Raw genomic sequence first — 20467 nt, forward strand, 5'->3', positions numbered from 1 at the left:
TAATTGATGCATTTTGTCAATCTGTGTAGCTGCAAGGTACTTTTTCAAAGGTTATTTTTTTATTTGGATAAAATAAATTAATGCTGTTTTGGCAATTATCCTTTGACTTCAGAGATTTTACTGCTGATTCAGGTAAAACTATGTGATAGATGAATAAAGATTATAAGAATTTAAAACTACAAAAAACCTTCCACAACAAACAGTGGTTCTGCCCTTGCAGCATAAAATCATTCTGAAAATCACTGAAAATACAGCAAATCTCAGTGTTTAAAGTAGTTTGAAACTGAAAGGGATTTTTTTAATACAAAATAGCATTTTTAAAGTGCCTCTTAATTACTAGCACTGTTGTTTGTTATACAGCACAACTACAGTGCTATGACAGGATTTTTCCTGTGAGCATTGGCTCAGACAGTGGATGAGCTTGAACTTGCTTCCATCCCATCTGTGAACAACTGAAGGAGACAGCTCTAACTCTTCAGCCCCCATGGAAAAAGAAACTAAAATATCCATGAAGATAATACATTTGTTGGTTAGGTATGTCATCTTTGCTCCTTATCCCATGTGCTCTGGGATAAGAGATAAAGAATCAGTATGATTTAAAATTGTGTATTCATACACAGAACAAGGCTATAAGGCTGTAGTTCTGGTATTTCAGTAATTTTTTGGCTACCTTAAAGCCTGTGAATGCAGCCAAAAGCCAGTGGTGGACCTGTCTCATCCCTTTTATAGTCCTTCTATCACAGCACAGTCCCCACAGCAGATAAGTGGGACATGGCAACTTGAAGGAAATAAATCTTTTTGCACATGACCCTGTGAGTTTCCAGGGTGTAGAATATATAGAACCTGGGATTTGTAGAAAACAAGGCAGAGGAGAAATGGCCACATTTCTCCTGCAAGGTTGCCTCCTACATTTCCACCCTGTTGCATGTAGTAACCTAGTCTTGACTGCAGTTGATAATCTTAATAGATTCATAGACACTGTTCCCATTTAAAACTATACGACTATTTACTGGGAAAAAAGTAAGGACCTAATCTTATACTTGACAGGGAGAACAACCTGAAACAGAAGGTATGAAGACATAACTACTTCCTGGTTGAGACACACTGTGCACTCCACTTCATCTGCAGCAGATGGATTGGCTTAGCCCCTACAAGTGCACAGAGCTACGGACTGGGTCCATTTCAGGACAGGGTTCACATGTCACGTGTGAGATAAGCTGAATCAATTTAAGAAAAAAGCATACAAGCACAAGATTTCTCCATGAAAACTGTTTTTCTTGTTCTCATCTTTTCAGCAGGATGGAAAGCACTGCCTGGACAACTAATTTCTTTCTTAAACTGATTATCTTTAATTGAATTATAGCATTAAAGGAGAAATATATACTGGTAAAAATATCTTAAAACAGTCTGATTTACTTCTTATTTGCAGTGGAACTAGCTATACTGCCATGATCCTCAACAAAAGGGCTGTAAGTTTTCAGCCTGTACTTCTTCAAATGCCTATGTCCATGGGAGTATCTCTCAGCTGACTTTTACCATGTATAATTCCCAACGGAACCTCAGTGCATGTCGGGAGGGATCATTCCCCCACTGAATGAAGTTGCAAAGTATTATTCATTTTCTATGGGACAAGATTAAATCTCAGAATTAGGCAGACAGCATGTGGTGAAGCCTACTCAGCCCAGGAGTATGTACACACCTGCATGCGTTAATGTGGGTGGAATCACTTTTGTGAGGGATAAATCATTTGCTGTTAATCTCTACTTTTACAGGGATCTCCAGGAAACAAACTCATAAACTGGCTATGTTTGTGGATAGCCTGACATGACGCTGCTGAAGCCAGCTAAAGTGGGTCAGTTTACACCAAATAATTGCCTTTGCCCAGCCTCTCCTCAGCCAAGGAGTCTTCACCCACACATCATGGCTGACCCAGCTTATGGAAAGGCCAGACCTGTGTTGTTCCCTCTGTGGTGTCTGGTGAGATGATGAAGCTGTGTGATGGTGAAGTCATTAGGTAGTGTACCAACCTCAGTTACTGGGCTGAAGTGATCCTCCCTCTTTCTCTTCTCCATAAACCTTTAGCGACTACTAAGTCATGAAGAGTTATAAAGAGTGAGACTCTTTATGAAAACAGCATGTGGGGCTTTTGCACTAAACTTGGCCAATTTATTCCCTTAATGAAATTAGAGCCAGAAAAAGCTGCACTCCCATGCATAAACTGCATTGAAGTCAACTTCATGGCTTAGGCACATACAGGAAAAAAATAGGGACCAATATTCATATCAACACTGTGTACAAAAAAAAAGAATTTGTGGAATTAAGAATAAAACATGAGGCAGTTTGTTGACTTGCCCAGGGAATATATGGGAGTGACAAATGTGTAGATTATTCTAAGGTTGTTTTTTACTGTCATTATCAGATCCAAGAACTGTATATAAAAGCATGCAGTTCTTCACATGCTAAAAGTATAGTTTGCTCAAACAATTCTAAAATATTCAGTATTCTTAAGATTAAATATCTGAATATTGCTTCTGAAGGAACAGCTGTCAGCTTAAATCTAAAGTCTAGTTTGTTTACTGGCTGTATTTTATATCTGTTAGAAAATGACACCAAATGGCAATAAAATTGTTGTAAGTATTCTACTGGGGAATATAAATGCCCTTTGGTTACAGTGTACATATCTTTATACATAATTCCAGTATATTTTCCCTAGAATTATGTTAAATATGTAAAAAGCCTTTTCTCATAAAGGTAAAAATGCTAGATGTTTCCAAGCTGTAATTTAGCATTAGTGTCAAGATTGCTTCTGAAAATAAGCTACGGTTACTGTTTCATTCTTTTTAAGTGTCACTCAGCATATCATATCTGATCTTGTATTCAAAATAAACTTATATGATTTTATTCACTTTTCCAGAAGTGCAAGAGGGTTTAGACATAATTTATAGCATATGGATTGATGTAAATAGCTTAAACTAAGTAATTGGCTAGTCACCTACGCTGTCTTATCCTATTACTACCAGGTGCTTTTCAAGTAATTAGGGAAAACAGATCTCTTTTATGCAGTAAGTTTAAATTGGATGAATCCTTGACATTTGTGAAGGCTTATTTGATAGATAAAATCATAATATACAAAAACTTTCTCTACAATGCTGAGGTTTACTAGGCCTATAACAAGAAACTGATTTTTATTGAGTTAGAGACTTATCTTTGTCCTTTTAATAAGAAATCAACTCCAGTCAGCAAAAGTTGAGATAAAAATCACCAAGTTGGTGTTATCACCATGTAGACAGCAAATACATACCACTATCATTAACTTTTCTGTGCATGGATTTAAAATACATTTAAAATGCTAAAATTCAATAATTTCCTGTATATTAAAATAACATCAGATTAATGAATATAGAAAAGCATGAAAAAATGATTTATTTTGAGAAGGTCATTCCTTGGTTAGCCAAGACTTAAATTGAATTACTATAAAGGAGAAATATATCATAGGTAAGAAGGAAAATGGTTTTTACTGCATGTGAATTCTTTAAGTTTTACAATGCTTATGATAAAAGGACTGCACCTACAAGTTTAACCTCCATAATTTTTATGCTGCACATTTTAAAAAAAAATCTTTTTATTTAACATTTTTAGGGCAATTTATACATGCCACCTGGTACTTAATGCTCCTTTTAAAACAGTTAGTTTTGCCTCATATTTATGAAACCTATAAAACTACTTTTCATACCAAGCATGAAATTTCTAGTTATACCAGGAAAGCTGGAGCTCTAATGGCTATATCACACTTAAAGTTTTAAACATTTTAAAGAGGTTATTGCATATAGAGACATTTTTTTCCAGCTAGTACTTCTACATACAGCACTAAAAACTTGGCCTTAATTATTTGAAAAAAATAAAAAAGGAAATTATTAGTAAATTTAGTGGTTTGGCTCCTTGGATAAAATTAAGTTCACATTGAATTTCTTTGCTGAATTAGGGCTATAAGAAAATCTTGCTTTGACTGAAATATAGAATAGTAGGATGAGGTTGTAAATATAAAGTGAATTCCCTATGAGCATCCAAGGACTTTACAGCGAGATTATGCAAAATTTCTCCTATGCCTGCCAAACAACATCTGCAGATACAGAAACATATCCGAGGCTGAAGTCACCAAGAGCTGAACGCACAAATTTGAGAAAGAATTTGGCTTGGTGATTTCAATACTGTTCTCATGCTAGTGAGTTTGGCAAGCGATACATTGCCTCAGATCTCGCGAGCCTACACACGCACCTCGATCAGCTGAATGCTAAGAAGCTACTGCTTATGCTGGTGGTGCCCTCTGAACAATGTCTACATTTGCAGAGGCTTTTTCAAAATTATTATAATATCTGTGCTGTTTTCCGCCCAATTGCTCATGTCTTCCTATTATACATGTTTCTGAAGAGCACCTACCACCATCAGCAACCGTCATGCTGTAATGGCACAAAGCATTACACACCTGATGGGGAGATCTTAGTCCCCAGCTGCTTGAATTATGAGGTTCCACTGCAATAATTAGGAAAAAGTGTTATGGCTCTTTCAGGTATGATTCCCGAAAGTCACATAAACTAAAAGTCAGTCTTTTCATTTTGTTATCTTCAGAGTTTGCCTTCAGAGTTTCTTAATAAAAGTGAACAAACAAATAAAAGGTTACACTGAAATAATTAAATTTTCACCCTTGGTATGTTACTGTAACAAAAAGCATGATTGTTTTGCAGGAAGAAGGTGCATGTAACCTCCAGTTCCTAGATGCTGTTGAATTACTCCTCGTGTTCTACAGGCACTAGTCCACCTAGAAGAGATGAAGAATAAGGGAAAGTCGGTTGTTTTCTTGCTCTGTGGACTCTGCAGACAAGGTAGATGTATATACAACGGTAGGACATGTCACTATTGCTGTAGACCTCTCCTGTTCTTACAGACCATGTTCCTATGGTCCCAAGACAGCACTTTGTACAAATATCTTGTCTTTGGTGAGGAGAAAGATGCTTGCTGATCTTGAAGAAAGAGGAAAGGCAACTGTCTATGACAGAGACAGAGAATTGGTGACAATCTCTGCCCTCACAAATGTGGAAGAAGAGCCCTTCCTCCTTCACCACTTCTGGAATGGTGAGGAGAGGAACGAAAAAACTCTCTTGTTTCTTCTGGTGAGATGTTGTAATCATTCTGGCAGAAAACAGACAAGATTATGAAATTATATTATGTAGGCAAACTTCTGGAAAAGAGAAGTCTTATTTACACCAAAGAGTGATCCAAATAATTACATGGAAGCTGACAATGATTAAATTTAGAATAAGAGGAAAGTTTTGACCAAATAGACTGTAAGTATCCAGAAAAATCTTTCCATTGAATCACTGGGAACAAAATACCTAAACTAGACTAGAGTTAGGTAAACTAAACTACTTGAGTCTTTAGAACTAGCTCTAAATATTCAAACTCAATATTTATACACAACGAGTTGTGAACAGAGGCAGCAGACTGAAAAGATTATCCCAAGAAGCCCAGGTAGCCTATCATCTCCTACACCTTAAAAGCTATACATAAGGTTGCAATGCAACCCTTCAGCTCTAAAAAATTTTCTAACACCACTCAAATACCACTGCTTGTCTGGCTTCAGCAGAGGCAGAAAAACTTATTCCTGAGGGGTGACAACAGCAGCAAGTGGTAAAGCTCAGGTATATTTTACCCCATGGCAGCAAACTTCTCACTAGTCAGTGGATAGTTTTAAAGTTCGTTAAATAGTCTTAATTTGGAACTGAAGTAGAAAGCTCTGACCCATAGAATACACAAATGTATAACTACATCTGGTATTAGCTAAATGTAAGATCTGTATATAGGTTTTACCGCAATTATTAGTTAAGCACATTTCTTACACGTAATTGTATTTAGTTCTACAAGTAAAAATGCTGTAAAGCATGCGTTGATCCTCTAAATTAGACATGCAGCATCCACAAGACGATGACATAAGACTCAGTCATGTGGATTTTAGGGATAGATTATGTTGTGATCTGGTGCGGGAAACTGTAAAGAAGTGGCTTGAGCATCCTTATTGTGCAGCGCTCACTTTGTCGATGCTGGAAACTTGTCGAAAACTCACCTGGGAAAACAAAACTACATTTTATGGGAGTGCATTTCTCCTCTCTCAGAAATACAGAAGGGATTAATGAACTGAACCAGTGCAATGGGATAAGATTGCCTTGGGTGTTCAAAGAGCCTCCTTCCACAGCCTTGTGGAAGTTGAACAAAACCTCTCAGCTAAAAAGCTGAGAAGAACTTAATTGGGAAAAAACATTCCACAAAGAGCTACATTTGTAACAGGCACAAAGTAGGAATTGGGCTGCATTGTTGACTTCAACCAGGGAAAAGGTGTTTAAGCAAAAGTCTAGGCAATTATTTATATGCAGAGCTTCTTCAACAGACTTAGGCATGGACTTGGATTTGCTGGTTTCTTTGTTCCAGTAATTAAGTTCTACTTCAAGTAGGCCACGTGCCTTCTCTTGTTTTCTTTGGCCAGCTCGAAGACTCTGGTGTCTTCACTCTGGTGAATCACAAGTTTCCTGGGCAGAAAATTGTGTTTGGATTCCTTGAGGACAGTTTCCTTTAAATTAAATTTTCTTTAAAAAGCCAAGTAGGGCAAAGACATTAAGAATAAAATCTTTAATAAAGAAAAGAGCCTTGAAAAATTGAAACAAAGGAGCAGAAGTAATGTTTGTCTTATGCTGGAAAAAGGTACTTGAACCCCGACCTTAGAAGTGAGCAGTTGAAAACATTGTACTTTATAATTTCTGCCAGTGCTGGTAAAGAGATCTCCATTATGATGCTCCCAGTTCTTATCCGGGTAGGTAAAGTGATATTCTTTGACTCTACTTTCTCTTAAATGCCAATCTTTTTTTAATAGTCTCTCAACAGAAGACCAAAGGCAAAAAGGAAATGCAAATCTTCAAAGCACTTAGAATAAAAATGAAAAAATGAGGAACAAAATGCAGCCTATGAAACAAGTAATGGGTGATACTTCTCTTTAGTACCATCCTATATTGTCTTTTAGTGCACAAGCTGCTAAAAATCTGACAACATCCAGGATTGAATCTAAAACATGCAAGATTCCAGTAAGTAATCTATCTGTGCCTTAGCTCTGTGTATCTGAGGACAAACTAAGTGAATGACCATACTAGCTGTATAATAAATGTGCACAATACTTACTTTGTATATTTATATATATAATAATTCCTGTACAGAATGACTTTATGTGGTTCTAAGCGAAACATATTTATAAATAATCTCTATGTGTGTAGTTTCAATGTATATCTTACATAATTGCCTTTAAATGGCTCTATAAACAATCCTAAATTGCTACTTTGCACCGCAAAAGCATTAACTCATTGACTTTACTGTTTCAGAGCAAGGTCTTCCTATGGAAGATTTCAGTGTGTATTTTGGGCAGGGTCAGGCAGGCCTGTTTTCCTGTTTTGATGCTGACCTAATTCTGAAGTGCTCCCCTTTGCCTTCAAAATCTCAGTGAGGAGCCTGCTTGGACCTACCTCAATGATAGCCCCATCAGGTAGCCGGAGGAAGTGCCTGTAGAGCTCCCGGAGGCCGCTGAGGTGAACGGTATACACAGAGACGTGAACAGTGGTGCTACCTTTCAAGCTGGCTGCAGAGTCAGGGATTTCATCCTGGTGCTGGAGGTCACAGCTGGAGACACCAGGCTGGCTGGCGTGGTCCTTCCAGATGTAATCAGACACTGCCACCTAGTGAGACAGAGGGTCCCCCCCGCCCCCAGACACACAGACACACACACACAGACACACACACACACACACACACACACACACAGTCCCCCACCCCCCACCAAAGGAACATATTTAATTAACTTCTGGCAAGAGCTTAACCGATTTAAAATGATTTTACAATAAATCTGCAAAGCCTGTACCATATGCAGTGCTTGCACACAGTTCTCTACTACATATTTTTTTATGACATAGATCTAAATAGAGGAGATAGACAAATCCCTGGTGTATATTCTATAAAGTTAATTCTGCACAGATGAAGCTGTAATTGACTCCCATATTAACCAAAAGTAGGGAGATCAAGCAGGGTAGGTTAAACAATAAAATGGCAATGCTGATTAAAAAAAAAAAGCTTCCCAAGAATTTCATGAACGAGTATTTGTATTTCTCTCTCTTTGAGAAGCCTTTGTGCCTGTACCCACAAGCACTTTTTAGTCTCTGATCTCTGTATAGTATTAAAATAACCTTGTGCTGCTAACAGAATTGTAGATGAGGCAGAGTAAATAAGGTGTATTTTAATGCGTTGTGTAAAGCTAGTTTATTGACACAGTTACCTAGTTTCCTAGTTTGCTCTAAACAAATTTGCTTTGGTAGGTTTTGTACCTCCCTGCATCAGTCAGAATTTCCATTTAGCCTTTTTTGTGTTAATTCTTTACACAAGCTGAACAGAATTCAATACTACAGACGGAACACAGCACACAACTTAAGCACCCTTTATCCTTAAATGAAACTGAGGATGAGAAGCATTATTTTTATATTCCCCCTGAAGTGCAAGCTTTTTAACCTTCCACTTTTGCAAGACCTCACTTTCTCCCATGAGATGCTGATCCTGTTAATAGAAGGAAGGGATTGGTGATATTAGTACTTGCTTACAATCCACTGGCATAGTCTTCCCAAGCACTAGTTAATGTAGAGGAAATACCCCTTTTGCTGGCTTAGTATATTCCTTTTCTTTCAAGAAAATGTATTACATTGGAATTCCACTCTGAAGTTGGCTAAAGAAAAGCTCTAATTTAAGATAGGTATACCAAAACCTTCTTTTGCATAGTTTTGCTTTTACATTTGGCTGAAATTAAGAGCTCAGATTATTATAAGGGATCTCGAAAATCACCAGACACAAATTTTTCCCCTCACTTGGGAAAAGTTAGATTTAGCTCAGTTTGCTTGTGTTCCAGTTCATGTTTCCTTAACTGTTCTTACGCATTACGAGGAATCCTGTAACTAGCATAGTGTGTCAATGCCACAATCCTGACGTGCATGCTGCTATTCTGAGCAACTGCCTTAGGAGAGGATTTGTTTTAGGTGAATTAAGAAACCAAGATCACGTACAGGAAATTATCTCCAATTCTTTTCCAGGAATGACAGAACAATAGGATACTTCATTTTAGCACCAGCTTCCATTTGCACCAGTCCTAATCAAATTTTTAGGTTTTAAAATGAGGAAAAGCCATCTGAAATTTAAGGTAAAATAAGCACAGTCTGAATTTCCCACACCAATATCTCTGAGGATAAAAGGCTTCCATTCAGGACAACTCATTAGGAACACACAGCAGCTGTATGGACAGGACAAGCCTTGCATTTTCTTCTGTCTAGCAAATAAGCATGTTTCACATATTCAGTGCTCCATAAGCACTAAGGTGGCCAATGCTCTCATGAAAGTAGGAAAGTAGCTTCCATTGGAACAGTGTTGGCTACAGCACGGACAAGTAGCTGCAGGAACTATCACACCAGAGCTTGTGAAATGAGAACAAAGACCCTGCCATGGTTACCCCCCTTTCTCATCCCCATGTCTCACAACCAAGAGCTCTGAACTGTCCAAGCCAAGACCACTAAGCCTTGTGTCTCTTCCCTGATCTATGACTTCGGGAAGGAGAAGTGGCTGGGAGACTCAGCTCAGAAACTCAGTCTTCAGTAAACACAGCAAACAGAATGATCTCTGTCGTGATCCTCCTTTTATGCCAGGTGCATTTTCACCTGTACTGCTAGCTTCCTTTCTGCAAAGTGTTTTCTTACCTTCTGTCCCACACCTTCCCCTGCTTCTTCTCTGACCTTTATCTTATCCCACTTTCATTGAATCTGCTTGGTCTTCTCTTGTGTTTGTCCCTGCCAACCAGTAAGGGGCTTTTTTACCATGTTTTTTGCAAGTTGTGCATCCTTCCCTGTGAACACTGCATCTTAGCATCTTTTTGCCCATTTGAGCTGTGAGCTCTGGGGGCAAAGATATGTATGCTATGTTTGTCCAACACAGAGGAGAACATGGACCTTAGACCACCTTCCCACAAATAAATTACTACCTATATTTTCAATCAGTGTCAGAGCTGAGTGTAATTTACGGCATAAAATTACTGTGCAGGGAGCCAAAGCCATGTCTCTCAAATCTTTGTGCTTGAGCAAACCTTCACCTTGCCAGGGCAAAGACCTCCTTTGGAAGTTCCTGGCTCCAGGTGCCATCCCTGGGGCACTATATCCATATGGGACCAGGTATGGCATGAGAAGTCTCTGTCTTGCTACCTCCCCGAGAGCAGACAATTCTGCAGGGTAGTGGGAGTACACAGACCCCCCTGATCTGTTGTCACTTTTCAAGATCTGGTGAACTCCCTCTGAGGACTTTTATGTGACGAACCAAGAGAACATGATGATATTGTTCAGCATGTCCTCCCCCTCCCCAAAAGCACAGATTGATCATCAGACAACTGAGAGGGGAAAAAACACCACCAAAACTGATCATGCGGTGCCGAGTTGCGTAGCTTTGGTCCAGGGTAGGCAGAACTAGAAAGGAAGGAAACAGGATGCTTAGCTGGAACATCACCCATTGACCCTTCCTCAAAATCACCTAGTAGTGTGAGTTTGCCTGAAGGTAGCCTCTGAAATATGTGGTTAGATATAACAGTTGAAAACCAACCTCAGGAAAAGAAAAAGCAGTGCTGGGTGTGGCTGTGGATTTAGAGACCCCAGCTCAGAAGGACCCTTCAATTCCCTCCTTGCTAAAACCATCTGAAAGTATTTGGCAGACAGATGTCCGCTGCCTTGAAACTTTCAAAACAAATTTCTGTGAAGTGATAGGTCACTAGAGAGCTGCTGTGGCCTACATAACCTGAAGTAAGCTTTAGAAGTAAACTCTACTGTCATCTGAAATTTCTATCATTAAGTTAATCAAAAATGCCCATTCATTTCTACAGGAATACAATATGAGTTAATAAATCCACAGAGACAGGCTAGTCAAGAGACTGTGCATATAGGACATGTCAGAGAAACTGAAGTTAGGAATGATCTAGATTCACAAGGGCTGACAAGAAACCACAAAATGCCACAGCAGTGTACAGTAATCCTTAAATGAAATTCATCTTTCAGCAGAAAAACACATTAAGGATGGTAATTCAATGATAAAAGAGGCAGGCCAGAACAGGTTCAAATGCTGAATATTTCACAACATAACTTAATTAAAGCGGGAGTGTGAGGCTGTTAATCACTTTATAATAGTTCAGCTTGAAATGAGGTCTGATGTGAATGCCCTTATAGTTTATTTGTTTATATTATTATAATCACAAAATGTTACATTGACCTAATGCAAATGTCCAGTTTTCACCGGCCTTTATTATGTTGGCTTTTTTTTCTCCTTTTGATCGTCCTATCTTTGTGCAAGTATGTGAAGGGAAGAACCGCGAGGAAGGGTCATAAATTTAGGTCAGATCAGATGATTCAGTAAGTCTCATGTGGTTTTAAGTCTTATTAATAATTTTAATACATTCTTCCTTGACAACAATTATTTCAATCACTGCTCCTTTAACGTATACTGTGATGTAAAAATACACAGGTTTTTAAAAGAATGGAACATGCTTCTCATACAAAGAAGGTAAATTATGTCAACCCTTTGAAAATTACAGTACATAACCTAGAACAAAAGACAAAAATACATATGTAAGTAAAAATACAAATGTACTTTGTTGTATAACTATATCATGCCATACCAAGTGTATAAAAATATGGTATTGAAGTAGAACACGATAACATTTTAACCCCAAATATATTAATAAATGCATATTTATAAATACATTACACACTTGAGGCACAGCCAATTAATATTAATATTTCCAACATCAGGGTACAGAAAATACCATACTAGTGCATAAAACGTACTATGACGTTTTCTATTGTTTGACAGTTTTTGTGCAAGAAGAAAGGAAAAGATATTTCCTCAGATTTTCTGAGCTAGAGTGGGAATAAAAAGTCTGACTTTTAGTGTCTTATAAAGAGGCATCAACATAAAAAAGTTCTTTTTAAAAAGTTGAGAAATATACATGTCTGTCCAAACACTTGATTATGATTAGTACTGATTCTTCATTGCTTGCAGCGTTATTATTAGCAATGCCATGTGAATCAATTCTAGCTTCATGCATTTCAAAATGTATAAAAAATTGTTTGAAAACATCATTCAAAGAAAATGCATGAAATGAGCAATATGGACCAAACTGACCAGTTGAGAATGGGTGGAACTGAAAGCTGGTCATGACAAATAATTAGCAAAAGTTACAAACTGTTACCTTTAGGCAAAAGGGCAGAAGTGTTGAAATTATAGGGGGGAAAAAAAGACATCAAATATCGAGGGTGCTGTATTTACTTCAGATAACTTTCATAAACATTGTAAGTGCATTTTCTGTGGTAAGAGTTGTAAATACGGGAATTAATGTCCCGGAGGCAATCTTTGTTAAACCAGTGTAGCTCTAGAATTAAAAAAAAAAACAAAAGCTGGCTAGTGCTAACCTTCAGGGGAAGCACAGCATCCCTTAAGCATTTCAAACCCCATCTCTGACATACTGTTGCTAAAAACCTTGCCAGCAACTCTGGGAAAAGAAGAATTTACATGGAAATGTCTAAAAACACGCTTCCCGCCTGTGTCAAAGGCACCTTGGTGGCATCTAGGTCTGGGTGAGGCTTTCACTGAACCTCATGCAGAATTAGCTGTGACAGTGGGAAAGGTTTCCAAGCCACTGTAGGAAAGATGGGGTACTTTATAAGATGTGAAAACAAACTCGGCTTGAATAAATCATGAAATCAGAGAAACGGCAAGCAAAGGCATGAACAAGCAAAACTATTAGGATACCAAAAGTCATACCATCATGAGAAAGTCATGACTAGTTACACCAATGCTCCCCATATTTAATCCTTACATATATGAGGTATTTACACATACTTATACATATACAGTGTACTTTGGTGGAGTGATAGTATGTGCTTTCATGCCAGGGGCAATAACAAAGCATGTAAATGTCTCAGTTTAGTGAAAGCCTTTGGTGGGCTGTTGGCAGAGGACCCATTCCAGGCATGTATGATGTAACAGCCATACTCTGACCTCCAGAGCCAGATCAGCAGCAAATACCTTTGAACAAGTGTGATATCCCCATCTATGACCGCCCTTAGTAATTCTGCAGATAGATAACGTGTTTCTAAATTGTCCTATTTATGGGCATAATGGACCAGCATAATGGACCAGTAGTAGCTGGGAATTGTTTATTTCAGTCAAATTATGAATGCCTGAAGCATTGTTGTTACAATCTTACCTGATTTAGTTAAATAAACTGACATGAACAGACTAAATGGTGAAAATAACCATATGCAGAGAATAACTTTATAAATGACTAAAGAGAAATCCCAGAATAGATTTATGGAAAGCTACTTAGCATCATAACACTAGGAAACAGCAGAGGATCTTCTTGTTTCTGATTTGTAATAGCATCATATTTATAAATATGTCCAATGAACAGCAATGCAGATATTTTCTAGAAGAGGATTTTCATCTCCTGCTTTTAGATGTTACGAAGTGTAGCCACATATTTCTTAGCCACAGTGTACTTGTTTCTAGTGTAGTCTGCTGCTTACCATCCCATCTTTTTAGATCTAAATCTTCTGTGGTTATAAGTTTCCACATTTAAGTTGTTCTTAAAAAATATACAAATGTAGAAATAGACTCTTCCAAACAATAATAAATTTGGGGAAAAAAATGTCATCTGAAGAATTAAGTCAAGGAAAACTGATTCAATGCAGCAAAAACCTTAGTGAGTGAAAATTAAAGACCGCAGCTTTCTCGCATTTCCTTGTGCATAGCAGTGCCTTTGTCCATTGATTTGCCCTAAGGAAAGGAGATAAAATACATTCCCTTCCTATTCCAAAGAATCCTGCTGTATTCCAAGCCCAGAATGGGTTTGGTTCAGATGGGCAGAAGAAATCTCTCTCCATGCCTCATTTCCCCAATGTTATAAGGGATGCTGGAATCAGTTACTAAAGAAAGCATCTTCAGTAACTTCAGATAGACAGGATTTTATATACAAAAGTGTTTAGGAAAAGGTTTTTTTCCTGTGGAAGTCAGGATTTTAATGCATACAAGGGCATATCTGTGTAAATAAGAGTGTCTGCTATTCATTATCTGCTCATCAACATTTGTTATTCATTACTCATCTGTTTACAAACGTAATGGAGTCAGAAAGCAGAAATAATACTATATGACTTTGGTGACCAAACATACACCAGAAACAACAAATAGTAAATAGATCCATGGAGCAGTTCAACTTATGGGATAAAATTTGCCCACAGACCACATTCTGCAAAAGTTTGTGAAAATAACCCTGACAGATCTGTAAACAACAATGTATTTCAAAAATAATATGTAAATGGAAAACAAAGGAGCTAAGTTTGTCAATTAATTTATTTGGAATGAGCATTTTATTTTATTTTTACTGTTTGGATTGATTAAATGCAGAGAAAAGACGATTAGAAGAGATAAGTCTGTGTTCACAGATTTTCTTTCAACATGTCCAAGACCCTGTGCATTCAAGATGTATGTCTGGGAATGAGATATGCATTTATTCACCTGTGACTTGCAGCAGATAAACAGATCTGTTCCTGGCAGCTAAATAACATTTTTAAACCTGGATTACTATACGACAGCAAATCAGCTGAGAACTTAAATACATTGGACTAGTGGCTTCTACTTGCATCGTCTTCAGCTTCAGAAAATTTCCTCCTGTGAAGGCACCAGAATAGTGCCAGTGGGGTAGAGCATAGTATGAACAGCGGAGGGTATCTTTTGTCAAGTATCTGATCAAGTCTGAATTTTAATTTCTTTTTTTTTTCCTTCAAACAATTGCAAAATTACTCTAGGTTTTAATAAGAATCAAAGTTTTCCTATTTTGCCTGCTTAGACCCAGCTTTCTTTTCAAGCAGATAGAAGGGGGCTAGGAAAAAGAAGGCGAAAGTGAAAAGCAAACTTCAACACTTTGGTAAAACATAAGTGAACATCTGTGAAGCATTGTTGCCCCCTTTTAGAAATACTGTAATTTTTCTCTGATCTTTCAATAGTCCTAATGACTATACTGACTACTCCAGGACAGATATTAATTATTAGCAAACATTTACCACAGAAGCATATAGAATCTCTCACTCACACTGCAGCCCCAGTGTTCCAACATCTGTAGAGACAGGTAGAAATGGACTGCCTGGAGAACAAAGAGTTAGCAATCTATGTTGAGATCAGAGTAAGAGCTGTATTAGCGCATACATGTGGCTTTTTGCTTTAGCTGTTTCTAAATTATCTTATCTAATTTTCCAAATAATCACCAGAAATCAGATGCTTTCTTGCAGACATCACAGTAGAGGTAGGCCATGGACGAAGAACTGAAGGAAGAAAGTTTCACAGAGATCTTCCTGGCAGAGTAGAGGGTAGTGGAAGGACCTGACATATTTGTGTAAGCTTTCAAGTTCCATGGCATTAAAACAAATGCTGGTTTCATTATAGAAAAGAAGGGAAGAAAATGAAGATGGCAGAGGTTTGGGTCTTCTGTTGTGATCAAGACTGGCATTCTCCATTCTCATCTCATCCCCTCTGCCATCTTCACCCCAAGGATGTTCTTTCTGCCTCTCAATTGCAAGCTCATCAGAATCTATTCCAAAAGTGCCTCAATTGCTAAGGCATTCCCTTGTTGTCAGTTTATTCCTTTTTCCTCCTGCACCAGAGTTTTATTTTTGGCTCTTGCAAATCTTTTAACTATGCCTAACACTGATGTTTCTCTAGAAATCTAGAAGTGGAAATCCACTGTTGCAAGTAGATAAAAAGTCAAAGGTTAAGGGCAGTTTGCATAAGCCTTCAACAGGGTATGCAAACCAGTTGGGTCTGCAAAACTTGTGAAAGTAACTTGCGAGATCAGGCTGTCTCCTGGGGCTCTCTGAGTGTACCAAGAGCCTCTCAGCAATGCCTTCTTCCCTGCCTCAGTTAAAAAACCAGATAGTAGGAATTCTTCTCACAATAATATTTTCCACTTACAGCATACTATTGCAAAAACAGCCTACATTGTGGTATTTCAGCAGTTCTGTCTTCAGTTCAAGCAGAAACCATTAAATGCACAAAAAAAAATTTTCAAACAAAATAAAAATGACTGCTAGGAAACCTAGTAAATTGTTTATGGTACAGCTTCAAGTTTTGGGCAAAGTTGTGGCATGATTTTATGCATGCAAGAAAGATTCTGTTTGCATTTGATTTCACCTTAACTAGTTTGCTTTTCCTGAATGAAAAGTTACTGCCTGAGATATCCAGAAACAATTGTATTGTATTACTGAATTTGATGTGCTTGGTTTGTTAAAAAATGGTTTAGTGTACTGTGACCAATTGTCTATTATAATGAAACTTATTATTAATGGAGTATATTTTTATATCCTAATATTTTCAGTCTCAGAAGATAGTAGAGTTCAGCATCCGATAAACATGTAATTGCATTTTTCTTTTCACACAGGACAGATTTCAACTTCTGAACCAGCAGTCAACAAAGATTCCCCCAGCTGCTGGAAAAAAAAAAAAAAGTAAGTATTTGTGAAGAAAGGCATAATAAGATCAGAGGGAAGCCTGTCATAAAAATGCACATTGCATAATACATGATGGATCAGTTCTATTATTTAACTTTTGCATAGATATAACAATACAGAGATATGCTAACCACCATAGTCAGCATTAATTTACAGTGGGAAAAATAATTAGAATCTCACTTTTTCTGAAGAATGGAGTGAAAATGTAAACAATGCTTCCCTCCAGGCAAGTGCTTTATCAAGTTGACAGGTGCATTTGAATTTCCATGGGTGGGGGACATAATAGGTTATTTATGTGTCATTTTAATAGAAAGGCCCAACCATCAAGATGGACAGGAGACTTTATCAGTACTGCTGTTTGCAACTAATCCACCAATTTAATACCCCATGAAAATACCTGCAACAAAACCTGGACATTTTTCTTTTCCACTCCATTATAGGCAAATCAATATGGGTGCTATTCATCTCAAATCTTTGGCTCAGCAAGTACCCAATATACAGGGCTCTTCACAACACCGGTGCATTGGCACAGCCATATAAACATAGAGACTTTGACTTGTGGTTTAGTCAAGGACACCACAATAGGATCGCAAAAGTGTGCTTGGATCATTAGCTCACCCCCAAATAGAGGTTACCAAGAAGAAAATCTTGTTGCTTTTTCCTTTTTCTTTATTTTGAGAGGAAGAAGATGACAACCCACAAAGCTGTGGCATGGGCCCTTGCAGAAGGGTATCTCTACTAGTCTCTACCAGACTTCTCTGATGTCTTCTTTGCTTTCCTCTTGGAGTAGGAGGCTCCCTATAGTAATGGTAGCTGTTGTATGGGCCAAAGAAGAAAGCCACCTGCACTGCATACTGCAGGTAGTGTTTCCCTGTCATGTCTGTGTGTTGAGACCTGTACTGAATGAGCAGCTGTAACAACTCACGCACAGAACAGAAAGACAGCTCTCCCCCACAATTTGGGTACAAAAAACCCCAATCCTGCCAGACACTTCATTATCCCATGAATGCAGTGACAGATTTGTCTTGGAAACCTTGACTTTTGACCGAGGTTACCAATTTCACTTGTCTCTTGAGAACTGACTTTTTTCTGTGTGGTGGTAGTATTCACATCTACAAAAACATGCATATAACTTATTGTTTATATAAAAAACCTCCCAAACCTTGCTTAATCACTACACTAATAATTAAATATCCTAGTACAGACAGCAGCATGTTTTATTTTTAACACTGAAAAATCCAGCACAAATTTTAAGACTTTTTGATTCCTATAATTACATTTAAAATAACCACTCCCTAATTTTCACAGACAAGGGGTATATCCCTGGTTCGAGAATAGCCACAAGCCAGAAAAACATAATCTATCTCCTAGATGTAACATGTTTCTTTACACAGATTTACCCCAAAAAAAAGAAAAGATGCTAAAATGTGTTCTCCAATCACATCTCCATGTGCTTTAGCTCTGCTAAATGTTGCCCTTTTTTGTCCTGTATAGGGCTGTGACATTGATTGACACATAGCCCTGATCTGACCCAGAGTAAATCTGGTAGCCACGCTCCAATTTCTTCTTCCCTCCTTGATACTGTCGTCTGTACCAGCACACAGGTTCCCCCTGTATTTGTCTACAAGCTATTGTTGCCACACTTGTAACACAGAGCATATGCTGCCAGCCCCCCAGTCCTTCACTGTGTGTGTGGACACTGTGTGTCTGCACAGTCAAAATCTGGCCCGACCCACACCAGAAAAAAAAAAGAATTTTCCATTAGAGAATATTAAAAAAAAAAAATATTTCAAGAGCTTAAGGTTTCCATTATTGCAAGTCCATCCTCATCTGTGTGTTAGAGTTTAGTTTCCAGATTCATGACCGACCAGGGTCTACATGGACTGGAAAGACAGTCCCTGATGAGTTTGAAAAGCCTTAGAATAGATCTAAGAAGGACAGAGGTAATGAGATCATCCACCATTCCCATGTCCACTAAGAAGCATGCTCTAATTCTGTATAAATAATTCTTTTCTAACTAACTCAGGTACGACTCCAGAGACATTACAAGTATGTAACTGGAAGTATCTCCATACCCCCTGGGTAATTCCTAAGACTAGCTACTCCTGAAACTTTTTCCAAAAGCAAGCAATTCATAATGACATAAATTTGATTAAAAACAGACCTGGGACATTTCGTATGCTCAGTCTTTCAGTCTGCAAAGCTCGTGAATCCCTGTGGTTAATTAGGAAATATTACTCATAGTAAGATCCAGTTATAGTCAAATGTATGTTGCCTGAACACAGCATCTTAATAAGTTTCAGGAACAGTCACTGCCGCGTTTTCCTCCCTCTACTTCTAACTTGGTGACCATTTTTCTGGTAGGAGGATGTGGCACCACTTCTCCCACTTGCAGAGAAGGAGTACATACCATCTTTCCTCCCAGGGCGTGCAGTTGGACATCTTACCCAACATGGAAGAGAAGGTCCAACTCCAGGCAAGAGAGGGTTTGCTGCCATATCTGCTCTGCCAACCTGAGAACAAGCAACGCAAGATCTGCAATGCGATGTGTGGCATAGACACTCCCTGTAGCACCAGCCTGTGGGAACAACTTTGAGCAGCCCAGAACCGCCATTGAAAAGAGGGAAGCTGAGAGAATGTTGGTGCTGCCCAGGAAATTTATCAGTCATTGCCCTCTCTCCTCAGACTCATTCAGGAGCTTACCTGAGTGAGGCTGTAGGCCACATGAAATCCCCTGTGAGCCTGGCAGCACTCCCACACGGGACAGCAGAGCAGAGCCCTCAGGAAGGTAGAGACTAGGAGAGCACAACTCGAGCCCTCAGTCCACAACAGCACCTTATATTTCACTCATGTATTACCATAAGAGTAAATGACAAGCTATGAATGGTAAAGTGTGGAAAAGAAACCCAAAGGAATTAATTTTACTTAATCTCAATTAATATATTAAAAGGCAGCTCTGTCTTGGTAGAAAACTACAATAGTAAAAAGATAAAACTGCAGGATACTGGGTTGGCAAAACAAACAAAACTAGAAGTCTAAATTTTGACAAAGTGGATATTGAAAACAAAGATGACTGTTTATTCCCTAATGATTTTGCTTCAATTTGGATAGTTTAATGTATGACAGGTTTTTTATTCATTCACAGAACTAATGAGAGATGTTCCTATTTCATACTAGATTTTTGTTACATAGTGAAGATATAGAAAAAGATGAACATTGAAAATCACTTTGCTCTGAGTGAATGCAAGTGATTCAGCTTATGCTACATGGGAGAATACAAAAATTAGCACCTGTAACTGAAACATTTACTTTCAAAAGGGCAAATTTTGAGAAAATTATTAGAAAAAATAACATCAAAGCTTTAAAAATAAAGATCTATTGTCTTTTCACCCTTTTTTCTAACTAAATATTGTGCCTCTTACAGGTGGATTTTTATCACATTATATAAATCTTTAAATTCAGTAGAAAACAAAAACTGTAACATAGTTTAGGTAATACACTGAAGTAATTCCATATCTCAATAAAAACTTATTTTTTCTGCTTTTCATGTGTGCTTGTTTCACTGCATCTTTTCCTCTTTTATTCTAGTCTATCTACTTTGATCAGGTAAAATTGGAGTAAGTGACAGCAGCACAGGAATGTATCATGTCCATACATTTTATGTTATTTAACTGTAACCAGAACATTTCTCCATTGTCATAGAAAAACATATCAATCAACAGAATGCTAAGCATAGGAAAACGTCAATCAAATCAGTGTATATTCAAAAAGAAAAGGGGCAAGTGTACCCAAGAGTAGTGTAATGCCTT

At 37.9% G+C, this 20467-nt stretch overlaps 1 protein-coding gene across 5 annotated transcripts in view; it reads right to left on the bottom strand.

Moving 5' to 3' along the window:
- The window catches only part of OFCC1 (orofacial cleft 1 candidate 1), a 191375-nt gene that overhangs the window by 14198 nt on the left and 156710 nt on the right, over positions 1-20467 (bottom strand). For 4 of the 5 annotated variants that reach the window (XR_004360692.1, XM_032709283.1, XM_032709272.1 and 1 more), the window contains one exon: positions 7560-7769. The exons of the other annotated variant lie outside the window; for it this stretch is intronic. Coding sequence is in view for 3 of the 4 variants with exons in the window: in XM_032709283.1 (XP_032565174.1) it covers positions 7560-7769 (210 nt within the window). In the remaining variant the exon portion in view is untranslated. The remainder of the gene's footprint in view (positions 1-7559; positions 7770-20467) is intronic. 5 annotated transcript variants of the gene reach the window in all.

Source organism: Chiroxiphia lanceolata, chromosome 1, assembly GCF_009829145.1.
Source record: "Chiroxiphia lanceolata isolate bChiLan1 chromosome 1, bChiLan1.pri, whole genome shotgun sequence".
In the NCBI taxonomy this organism is placed as follows: domain Eukaryota; kingdom Metazoa; phylum Chordata; class Aves; order Passeriformes; family Pipridae; genus Chiroxiphia; species Chiroxiphia lanceolata.